The sequence below is a fragment of the Falco punctatus genome (genome assembly GCF_963210335.1).
Source record: "Falco punctatus genome assembly, chromosome: 15".
Lineage (NCBI taxonomy): Eukaryota > Metazoa > Chordata > Aves > Falconiformes > Falconidae > Falco > Falco punctatus.
In genome coordinates, this window is record NC_137595.1 from 8,834,516 (window position 1) to 8,846,787 (window position 12,272).

The 12,272-nt window shown below is 42.0% G+C and overlaps 1 protein-coding gene across 4 annotated transcripts in view; it reads right to left on the reverse strand.

Moving 5' to 3' along the window:
* Window positions 1–3,739: 3,739 nt before the first annotated feature.
* The window catches only part of LOC308053760 (integrator complex subunit 6-like), a 44,349-nt gene continuing 35,816 nt past the window's right edge, over window positions 3,740–12,272 (reverse strand). For 2 of the 4 annotated variants that reach the window (XM_080365438.1, XM_080365437.1), the window contains 6 exons: window positions 12,100–12,223; window positions 11,385–11,527; window positions 10,784–11,015; window positions 9,629–10,021; window positions 7,684–7,777; window positions 3,741–7,260 (listed from right to left, as the gene is read on the reverse strand). In XM_080365438.1, the coding sequence (XP_080221564.1) occupies window positions 7,161–7,260; window positions 7,684–7,777; window positions 9,629–10,021; window positions 10,784–11,015; window positions 11,385–11,527; window positions 12,100–12,223 (1,086 nt within the window). In that variant the 3' untranslated portion in view covers window positions 3,741–7,160. Of the gene's footprint in view, window positions 7,261–7,683; window positions 7,778–9,628; window positions 10,022–10,783; window positions 11,016–11,384; window positions 11,528–12,099; window positions 12,224–12,272 lie in introns of all 4 variants that reach the window. The other 2 variants (XR_013923787.1, XR_013923788.1) reach the window with 2 other exon arrangements.

Consider the following 12,272-nt stretch of genomic DNA (forward strand, 5'->3'; position numbering starts at 1 on the left):
GTGCTGCTCACATCCACAGGAACACACAATTCGGCCACCTGGAACCCAGGCAAAAAACTGCTTTCAGCTGCCCCACAAGGTCAGAGCTTCCTCAGGGTCCTGTTGTGTGCACTTCTGGAAAAAGCCATCACTTAACCTATTATCCAGCAACTTTCCCATCACAGCCAGGGCCGTGACTCACCAGCAACCGCCTTTCCTGAGGGGAATTCACAGCCAGTTCCCAGGAGTCAGTCTCACCCCGTTTCACCTGCCGCCAGCCGCAGGGATAGCCGCAGCAGCAGCTCCATGAGCATCCTTCCCCGCATCCCTCGCCAGCACGCGGAGCCCTGGCGTGCCCTGCCCACAGCCAGCAAACGGGCAGCCACACCGCCGCGGCAGCACTGCAAGTGCCACGCACTTGTCTGCCCGTTTTCCAACAATACTCCCGGCAAGAGGATTTGCTCACTATGATACACTTAAAACAGCCTCTTCCAGAGCTCATCAGTTCCCCACCATCTCCTTTTTACGCTGCCAAACATTTTGGGTAGCGGCTACAATGCTCTGTCCACTCCTGGCACGCAGAGGGAGGAGCCCTGAATCCAGGGGATGTCAGCGGAATTTAAAAATACACTTTTACAAGTCTGAGGAAAAAAAAAAAAAAAAGACACCGGAGCAGCTCAGGTCAGAAGCCAGAACTCAGCTTTAAAGGAGAGGCAGTACCGCAAGTGCCTACAGGCTTGGGCAACTTCTCTACAGCCCTCCCGCCTCCCTCTTTCCAAGCTCCTGCTTTTTTCCAGCCCCAGAGGCGCACTTCCAGCAAAAAGCACCCACTTCAGCCACCTCTGCGTGGCAGCTGGCTGCAGGGACCTGCCCCAGCACCACCCCACGCTCCCCCCCGTGACAGACCCAGGCCGGCAGGTCGGAGCCCACGGACACACAGCCCAGCACAGCCAGCGTGTTGTTTTGTGGTGGGATTTTCAACACCAGGGAAATAATTCAGGGTACAAGACCAAATTAGGGCATGGATTTTATAATCATCTTTGCTAGTGACACACTGTATGACCTTGGGTAAGTCCCTCCATCCATCTTTAAAGGCGCTCTCTCTCAGAGGACTGCCACAAGACTTTTAATTAGCAGCCCTAAAAGTACTCGAGATAGTTTGTGTCTCTTCCAAAATAACCAACTGCAGATGAATTGGAACAACCTTATTTTTGAATTCTGCAAGCAACTGGGATCCAGGCTGCTCTCAGATCAGTCACTTCAACAACATAATCAAACTTAAATGTGCCAGCTGTGCATGAAGGATTTTAACACACTGCACAGACTGGAAAATAGCTTGAAGAACCAATGTTATTTTTCCATGGCTGGGATGTCACTACTGAGCAGCTGCATTATCATCATCTGCAATCAGCAAAAAACCTTTTTTTTTTTTTTAATCACTTTTTAGTCTTGGCGAGGAGGGCTAGCTTTTATTTCTGTCCTACTTACGAAAGCACCCTTGAATCCTGAGGCACCCACTACCAAGAGACCAGGCAGCTACTACAGCAGTGTACACCGACCACAACACCTTCAGCCGTCTGCACTCCAACCCCAGTTTACACAAAGAGGTTTCTAAGCTTTACAAGTTGTGCCCAGACAGTAACTGCTCACACTCCTACCATCACCTCAAGAAACAGTATCTGCGTTTCCACAAATCCAGCAAAAAAATCCAGCTCCAGTTACCACGAGGCAGTTGCCTGTTGTCACATATCCCAGACCAAGGATGGCTCCAGAGCAGAGTCCCTCCCCAGGGAAAACCTGAGCGCAGCCCAGCACCTTTCTCTGCAAGGGCCAATTCTGCACAAGCAGCAGGTCACAGCTACAAGATGAAGCAGAAGGGGAAACCTTCCAACTCCATCCTTCACAAACAGCTGAACCTCTCTTTGACATATTCTACATATTAACTACTTACAAATAAAATTTAACATTAAATATGCACGTACTTTGGAGATGACAGACAAAAAAAAAAACCAACCAAACTGACCACACAAACAGAGTTTTTCCCTGGGAAGTACCAAAATGCTTTATAAACCTCTCCTCCCATTTCACCATCCTGCAAGGCTGTGTTTTACAAATAGGTACACACCATGAAAATGCTCCACGAATAGCTGCTCAGCAGTGGTGAGTAGAGCACTAGATTACAGCAAATTGCTAGAGGTGCCCGATATTTTAAGGGACATTATGCAAGACTGCTTGCACTAGAGGAACAACAGTGATTGAGATGACAGCAAGCACATACAAACGCCAAGGATCCAGCTACTTCCACTGCTGTTGGAGCTGATCCAGGACTAGGAAACAGCCGTGAAATTCCCATTGCGGATGTGAAGATGAAACTTCCCCAAGCTCTCAAAAAACCCAAATAAATCTCCAGCAAAAATCTGATCAGAGGTTTCCATTCCATTGCCTTTTCCAGGCCAAACTATTCTTTTAAGACCTCACCATAAATTAAGAGCTTCAGCCTAAGCTCAAAATCTTAATATGCAGCTGCTTTGGTAGTTCCCAACTCATGGTAAAGGTTCATTTTGTTTTCTTTACATGGTCCCAACCTTTCCTGGCAAACCCACGTGGCTGCCAACTCAGGGAAGGCACATGCAGCTATGTTCTTCCACTCCATATGAAAATGCTTTCTGGCGAGTTTAGCACAAGGCTGTACCAACAGTTTAACTTCTTCCTTGACACCTTCTTCTTCTGAACTCTGAGTAACCAGCTGCTAAGTTACCAGGTTGGCACTACCAGCCCGGGGAAGCGTCTCATACACTTTTAAAACAAAGGCTCTGAAGTGGAACAGATGGAAGCTGAACCGGCTTTTTACAGCACACAAGCAGCAGCTGCTTTTCGCACAGACTATCCACAGCCCCTACCTGTGTTCCCTGCACAATGGACAACAGCATTCCCACAAAATTCCAGGCCGTTTTAGCCACTACCTAAAGACAGGTGCACACACTGTCAGTGCTGAATGAAAGAAGAAAAGCACCAATGCTAAAGCCAAGCCAACAGTCTACTTGCAAGGGTGAAAACAACATGCCAGGTTGCAGTCGAACTGGAATGAGGAACATCTGACAAGTCCAGCCTTCTGGTTTAGCCTTCCCTTCCCGAAATGATCACAAGATCCAGATTTAGAAGTACAGTTTAACAATTCCTGTAGGCCACAAGATTCTTGCTAAATCCCAAGGCATTGTTCTTCTCCAGTTTCTTCCCTTTCCACTTAAGACAGACTTCAACTTGTTTTTGCAAACCTGAAAGCAGCAGCTTCTTTTAAATCCAGTGACTAACATCCTTCCTTCCGATCTCTGCCAAACCTCCTTTCTGCCAGATTTGAAGTGTCTTGGCCTTGTCTTCATCTTAACTAAGTCGCATATTCTTCAAGACAAGCGTTCTAGAGTCCATTTGCTAAATGTGTGATGTTGCCATGTTGCTGGTATGAAACACTTTTTAGCTTTATAGGCTTTTTTAATAGTTTGTTTCTGTTAGCCAATGCATTTCCATTTTTTTTTTTCCATCAGAAGTTTCTCAGTAGATATTAAAGAACTGAACAAATGGAAACAAACTTAATACCCTACATTGCTGCCATTTCAGCCAGCCACTTTAGAGGCAGAACCTGGAGAAAACTACCAGAAGAAAAACAGGAAAAGAAAAAAAAAAAGGGGGGGGGAGGAAAAAAAAAAAAGAAAAAAGGTCTGGGGCTTTTTTTTCTTGGGTTTTTTGTTGGGGTTTTTTTTTACGGTTTCCTGTAAAGGCAGATATACAACTGCTTGACCACTGCAAAGTCAAGCATAGCACAGAACAGCCTCTGCAGCTTTTATTTTGGAAGGTGACAGTTGCTTTCTGACGCCGATTAGAGCTGGGCAAGAATACACTTGCCCATCATAAATGCACTGCACACACAAACTGGGAACAGCAGCACCTAACAGGCATCTGCCATCAGTGACTGGATTGGGAGGTGCATGGCTACGGGTTCATTTTAAGAGGAAAACTCCTTGATGTCTACAAGGGGAAAAAACAAAGGTAATGAGCAATGAGGACACCTAGTTAAAAAAAGCAGAACATAGAGATATCCAGACTCCACAGTACCACACAACCCTTCTACCCACAGCAGAAAGGTAAGCGCTTAACAATTTGGAGTATTAAGACAATGCTCCTTACAGGGATCACAGCACGCTGGACTTTTCCCCCCACTTTCTAAGATCCCAGTTGAACATCCATTATTTCAACCTTAGACAAGGGCTCAAAAATCTAGGTTTGAGCAAAGCACATACAGCTTTTTCCAGACTCCATCCACACATACACATATTTGCAGACCTGTGCCGTCTCCGGAGCCCTTGCTGAGGAACACTGCTGTTGCGCAGAGGCTCTGTCACACAGACCAGACATGCTCTCAGTTACACAGCTGTTGCTTGTGGGGTCATGGTCTCTACCCAGAAAAGGCAAGCCTTGACACTCCCGTAACCTCTCCTGGCTGTCCCGGTCGCATGTCCAAGTGTGCTATTCAAAGCTTGCGGCTGTGTTCGTTCAACGCACATTTCGCCCACATCCAGCACGGCCGCTTGTCTTACAACGAGTTACCTCCGTTAAGAGTCTCATTAACACAGTCATGGAGCATTTACTGTTTCCTATGCAAGCGATGTTCATTTTGTGGTCGATTCGGGACACATTTTGGCGCTCTTGGATGAATTACTGCTGCTCCTTTTTCTTCACCTCTTCACTGACACAACCTGTGAGGACGGCACATCTTCCTTCCTTCTTATGAAGACTCATGTCCAGTTCACTATAAAGTTTCTTTCCCTCCGGTATTTTGATCCAGATTCAGTTTATTCAGATAAAATAATGGTGGGGTAAGGGAAAAATTCTCACTGCTTGTAGTCAAATGGGCTATTTTGATAGCTTCTGAAGTACAAGATTCCAAAGACGTGAATGAAAGTCACCAGCTTCCTGTAGCAAATTTGGCAGCCAACTGCATCACGTCGAAGAGCAGGTTTACATACTAACAAGGTCACTAGTTAAGAGCTCAGCCCCTGCTCAGACACACTATGATCAAGTGACTGTCTCTGGCATCAGGAAAGAAAATTAAATAGCCATTAACTATATGGAAGAAAGCTGTCTCCTCTTACCACCTACTATTTCAAAAATAGCGTATTACATGCAACTTGATCCACGCAACCGGGCCATTTTAAAATGAGATATGCACAGTATAGCTAACCCTCTGTAAATAAATTCCCTTGAAGAGTCCAACATTAGCCATGGGAGGTCTATCATGGCAACATAGAGCTTCCAGACAACGATTCTGAAGGAGTGAATCCCCCTTTGTATCATTCCAAGGTATTCCTGTTTTTTTAAAAAAATGTTTGGCTGTACAGAAGAATAAAATCTACTTCTAAGAGAAGAATTAGGGTACGTTTATAGCAATGCCTTTCCCTATATCACTTCATTCATACAACAGTGTGACAGAGATTTGCTGTTGCTGGATTTTGTTTTCTTCTTAAATTTCACTAGCAGAATTCCAATGGTCAAACTGCATCTTTCCAGAAGGCCACTGCTTCAGAGAGGATGGAAAAGATGTCTCACAGGCTGGCTAATACTAAAAATACCAGTAAGAACAGAGAAGTACAGGCTCACCAGCTAAAATCTGTTTCCCTGCCTCTCATGCGCTGGCTAGTCAACTGGAATCTCTAGGGTATCTGCAGTAGGAGGTAAAGAGCTAGTTAACATGAGCACAACTTCAACCTGTCTTCAAAAGAAAGCTGTTAGAGGATGAGAGGATATTACGTGTGAACAACCGAAAATACACAATTATCCGAAGAGCTGCTTTACGACTGGCACATTATTGCTACTGCTTTAAAGGAAAAAAAAAATAATTACATGCAGGTGCTTCAGTCTTCTTTGTATGTTTTGTGATCTATAAGATTACCTTTGGACAAAACAGCAAGAGGAACGGAGGAGAGGATACTAGCTCAGGTAACCAAGGGTTTGGTAAATTGGAACTTAGTGCCTTTAATACTGAGTAAAAATGTGCACCCCACGCAGGTTAAGCAGAGTGATGGGGCAGGTGCTCCAGGGCACGAACACATTCTGCAATTATCACCACAAGCTGTGTTTCAGGGTATGCAAAATCAGGTTCAGCTGCAGTACAGCTGCACTACTCACTGGTTTTACAAAAATATTAGCAGTCTGTTGGTAACAGTAATTGGAGGAACTCAGTGCTGCCCGCTACAGACTCCTCAGATTAGCACTTATTAAAAATTAATAAAATGGTTTATTTTATATATACATATGTTCCAAAAAAATTATACAGTTAAAATATCAAATTAGTGATCTGGTAACAATACTGTTCAAAATAATCTCTTTTGTATGAACATTAAAATACACGTTTTTAAAAGCGTTTCCTTTTAGTGCTTCCAAAGCACAGCGTGTGCCAAGGCCACCTGAAGAATCTCCGTCCTCCTCACAGGATGAAAGAGAACTGAAGTCGGGGACCTGGGAAGCCTCAGGTGCACTTTCATAATGTCTGCAGACAAAACAGAAGAGAGTCTGAGGTAGATTGTTTAGTGACCATCGGGTGGTAACAGTCACAGGGCTGTCTTTAGCTTTCATTAACACAATAGCAGTTTCTTTACTCTCAATCTACACTGAATCTCAAGTTTAAAGGCATGGCTAGCAGTTCTTGGGAACAGGACCCTTGTCTCTGTGGTGGCAACATGCAATTTTACCAGTGCAGGTGTTTCTGGGAGGGTTTTTTTTGGGAACACACGGGCTCTCTCCACGATGCAGACAGTGTGTGCATTTGACAGTGCCCCATTTTAGTGCAACCTGCTGCCTATAGCACGTAAATGTCTAATGACAGCGTTCAAATGAGTAAATTCTCATCACCTGCAGGAGGGGCAGCAATAGTTATTTTCTTCAGCCTGTTGAGCAAATAGCACCCTCCACAGGAAAAAAGCCACACCTTTCATAGCAAATCCTTAAGGTTATAGCCCAGCTTCTGCCGATAGAGGTTCTTAAAGTTAAAGCTCCACTGCTTCTTCTCAGACTGCGACAGTAAAATCACTTGGCTGCCAAGATGGTGAGGGCAGCAGCTACATCCTCTTCCACTCTTCTGCGGCACAGCAAACTCATTCCTGGTCCATATTCGTCTGGCTGGTATATTATTATCTACTGTTGACATGATTAACTCTGTTGGGTAGGCTGTTGAACTCTAGTTCCTCTAGTATTCTCTCTAAGTGTTGTATTAAGACCCGTTTTTTAAACCTACAGAAGAGAGGGAGAGCAATTTAATTTTTTTCTTCAAAAAATACAGTTGAATAACTCAAGACTATTCAGCCATGACAAATCATATTACCAAAGGCTCTCTGTTTCCAGTATGAAAGAGCTTGCTTCATTTCTGGCATTAGAATGACCAGAAAATTTAGTTTAATACAACCACCCTTCCCCAACCCACCCAGATTTTGGATTGGTCTTCAGTAACAACCGACCTCTCTATTTCACGTTTAAACTTTAAGTGAAGACAGTTTACTCTACGAAAAATATAATGGTAGCTTGACCACTAGAACAACTATAGGAACTGAAGTATGTCAAAAAGAAAATATTGTCAGTGCAGAAGTTCATGATTTACTACCATGACCTAAATTAACATTTAATTTATGACTCGGAATAATTTGTATCTACACAAACCTTGCTGCTTCCTTGATAGCAAATTCAATGAAATATTTCTGAATTTCCATAGGTCCTTGTACTTCCTCAAGAAGAGAGAAAATCTTTTCATAATCTAAAAAAAAAAAAAAAGATAAAAATCCAACCATAGATTAGAAATAAATCTTGTAAATGCATCTGCAATAAAACTTAACAGACAAACGAAAAAACAAAGCCCTGTTTCATGCATCTGTGTATGGTAATACACGCAAGGCAAGAAAAAAGCCCACGTTAGCTTTATGCACAGAAAGCAGGTGATGCCAATAATTTGAAGTGATTCTGACGATCTGGTATTCAAACATGGCACCAAAGAATTAGGTTCTCTTTAAGAGAAGCAGCTACAAACATCTGTCCTCAGAAAAATGCAGGCTAGGTAGAACTTCGCATCTCCCTGACCACAGTGTCATCACATACGGCCAACCAAGCCCTCTTTTAACCTTGAGCTGTCATTTCTTAAAGCACAGGTTAGGATTAGTTCTCTCAGAATAATTATCAATGCTTAGTGTGAGCACAGTTAATATGGTACACAGGAAATACATCCACAGCAAAAGAATGAAATGGGTACATTAAATTAGAAACAAATTAAAATATAGCACTGGTTCAGTATTTTCCGAAGTTGAACCCAGTATGAAGATATTATGGTGCTGTGACTAAGAGCCTGCTCAGAGTGATGCAGCAGGTACAGAGAGGATATACGGTCAGAAATGTGAATATATGTGTATATCTAACCCACTACTATTTAGCTTCTTTTTTTGATGACCACTTGAACTCTGCAGTAAGGCAGGTAACTCATTCTGAACATTGTACTACTTTACTCTACATCATCTTTTACTAGACATGAATTTGATATAAGATTAGATGAGGCCACTTTGTAAAACAGTAAGAAAAGACATACCCAAACAGGAAGTTTTAAAACATCTTAAAAATGAAATACAGATGCAACATAAAAATGGCTTCACTTCTCAGTAGCCTCATTCTGCCACAGTGACTATATGCCTCAACAAAATACGAAGTTTTGGCAAAGCAATGCAAGATCAGAGTAACAAAAGAATTAAGAACGGTCCATTATACTAATTACTGGCACTTGACAATGTATTAGAAAAATATTCAGTAGTTTAATTTGTAGAAATAATTCAGACAAACTACATAAGGGACTTAAGAAAAAACCAGACAGATTATGCCTATGGCAAATCCTACAGCATCTACATTAGTTGGAGTTTCAGATTACTGTTTTGGTTTTGATCCTGTATCCAATTATAGGCAAAACATGTAACAAAAGCTGAGGAGGCAAGTTGCTTTCCTCACAATGTTTTAGATTTTCAGGGGTTATCAAACTTTACAGGAAAAGAAAAAAAAATAATTAATTTTTAGTCTTCAGTTCATGAGTTTGCAAAGTGTTCCATCAGTAATTACACTGTCTCACAAAATAAAAAAAAGTATCACTTCACTATTATCTGTTAAGATTCCCTTTCAAACATATTACAAGCCGCACCCTTGCAGCTACATATGCCGTTGCCCTCCAAAGGAAGTACTGACAGGCACGGAGCAACCTACGCTACGCGTATGCAAAGTGCAGTGCAGCATGAGGCAGTCTGTCTAGTCTCATTAGATCATCAGTAACAAAACCAGAACCCCTAAAAGGTGCTTTCACAGGGTACTATCTGTACCATCTAAACTAACTTCAAGGGCAAACAAGGTCACTTGGCACTCAACTTCCCAAGTACTGCTGTCTAAACTTCAACTCACCTGCCCAGCATGTAAGAACTTTCTTCCTTTTTTGTCTCTCCATTGCTCATACGCAATCAGAAATCACTCAGAATCTGAAGTTGTATGTACACTGAGAATACCTCCTTATTTCAAGAGTCTTCTCTCTAGCACCATGTGTAATATATTAATTAAAAAAAAAAAAAACAAACCCACAACTTACTTCTTCCAGGTTTGCGAACCTCTTTCATCACTTTAATTTTGATATCAGCATTGTTTCCCTCCAGCATCATAGGTGTTATTTTAAATGAATTTGGCACAGATTCGGAAGTAGACTCCATCGCCCGTTTTTGGTCATCTCCAGTCACACTGTAATTTAGAGGCCCTCGAACAAGCGCGTTGGTACCAGGTTTATGATCCAACCCATCTTCGCTTAAACAATTGAATTCAACAGGTAGAGAGTCTAAGTCATTGGGTAACATTTCATCCTCTCCCACAGCAGCTGGAACCGAAGCAGCCATTTGCACAGGTAAGCCATCCATTTCCTTTTCCAGTGACTGACAATTCTCTGCTTTCTTCTCTCCATTGCCATCTTGGACAACACTGTTATTGGTATCTACAAATTAAAAATATGTATCTTACTAGTGCATAACTGCAGTATCAAAAAAACAGGAGGAAACAGTTCTGTATCCTTTCTTGTTTGAAGTACTGTGTAGTGATATCACAGTGCTGAAGAACTCTCCAATACTTCTATTCAACCTTTGACACAACCACAGGAATACTTCTCTTTGGACTGTTACCATCTTTTATCACTATTATGAAGTCACCATTTTCTGTATTCCTATTGCAACGTTATGACTTCTGGCATACTATATGCTTTCTCTCCTTCCCTCCCCCAAGTCCAGCTAACAGATTTTTCCTCCGACTCCATCTGCTGCAATAGGTGGGTAAGAAAATCTGTATTTGTGGGAAATTAAAACCTAACCATATTTCAACTTTCCTTCTCCAGCACAGAGTACACAGATGAGAACTAAAAGCTGATCTGAAACCCTTGCTACCTCCAAACTGTTTTAGCAATAGGTTCTGTATTATTTTCTTAAAAAAAACAGTACATAAAAATTATTTTTTTATTCCAGACCATTAGCTATAGCAGCAGTCTTTATCTAGGCCAACAAAAGAAACTCAGTTCTTGTAACACTAAAGCATACACACACACTGATACACCCTTTTGAACCAATTCAGAAAGCACACAGAGACGGGGGGGGGGGGCGGGGGGAGGGGGTATTTTGCGTTTGGTTTGGGTTTTGTTTGTGTTTTTTTTAAACACAGATATTCCCACTTGTGACCATGCAAGCTGCTGTACTACAACTCAATATACCTTTATTTGCTGGGATGCCTTTGAGGTTCAGATAAGATGGGGATCCAGAAGCAGAGGGTGGCCCTTTCCCACCTACATGATTTGCTACGACAGGTGGTGACTGTGGCCGTCTCAACAGTGGTGACATGCTACGCCTTCTCTTTAGTGACGCTGGAGTATTGGGCTCTCCAGGACGCTTAATCTTATTCTGAGGCCCAGCAACAAATTCATCTGCTTCGTCTATCATCATACCCTAAAAAAAAAAAAAAAAACAACACACACACAAAACCACAACATTTTAAAACAGTACAAAATAGAAACTGTTCTATCAATTAATTGATGGAGTAAGTCCCTCTGTGATAAAATCCAGGTAACTTTCAAAACACTTTACAGCTCTCAGAACAGAGATATCTAATGTACACTGTAACCAGAGACAGACCAGTGCCACTGTAATCAGTGTAATTCTTTACATGTTTCTCTTGGACCACATGAAAGATGCACATGATAGAAGAGCTACCCAGGGTTAGCAACAAATGCAATTGTGGGAGAGAAAAATCTACTCAGCAATTATTTCAAGCCATGTTAAATATAAAGATACAGCAGATAGTGTGGCTCCTCATACCTTCTTATCCTGTTTAAATGGATTGCCAAATGTATGAAGTCTTTTTGGTTGATCTGGGTCAATCTCCCGAAGGGGTGAAGGCATCATTTTCAGGTATTCCTGATAATTTCCCATTTGAGCAACAGGAACACTATGAAGGCAGTCTACAACAGAATAAGAAGCTTAATTTAGTCTACCTTAAAAGTAAGGCAATATAGACTTCACACACTTCAACTGCAAGTGTTAGCATTTAAGAACTAGAAATTACTATTTCTTTTCACTATGGAGGAAGAGCTGAAGACTACAATTTTGAAAATAAGGCTGGCATGAGTTGAACTTAATTGGCAGAAGAATGAAAAATAAACAAGTTTGATTTCTATGCTAACAACTGCATCTTAGACCACCAGCACCTAACAAGGGTAAAATGCCCTAAGCCCCTCTCTCCTTTAAGCCACCATTGCTACAAAAAATATGTCTACTGAGCCCTAGCATATGGGAAAGCTCTGCCATGAAACTTATTTTTAAAATTCAAAGCAAGCACATCATCCCACATGACAGAAGGCAAGAATTTCCTTCTATCCCCTTTGGAGTCAAGAAAAGGACGCTGACTGACTCAACAAATGATGCAATGTCCACTTCTGCTCCCACACTCAGGATAGAAAACACTACTTCAGGGAATAAAAAACTAATAGCTGTACTCTAACCAAATGGTTAACGAAGAACAGTGGCTACTTACCTTCATCCTGCCCCAAGATAAGCCTGTGTGTTTTCAGAAGATTGGCTCTCATTCTAGTTAGCTGGTCTAGAAGACTGCGACGAGGAATATCATATGCATTTCTGAATGCCTGTGGCTTCAAATCCTAGTTTTATAACAAAATGGGTAACATTCAGTTAACCTATCAGTCCTCA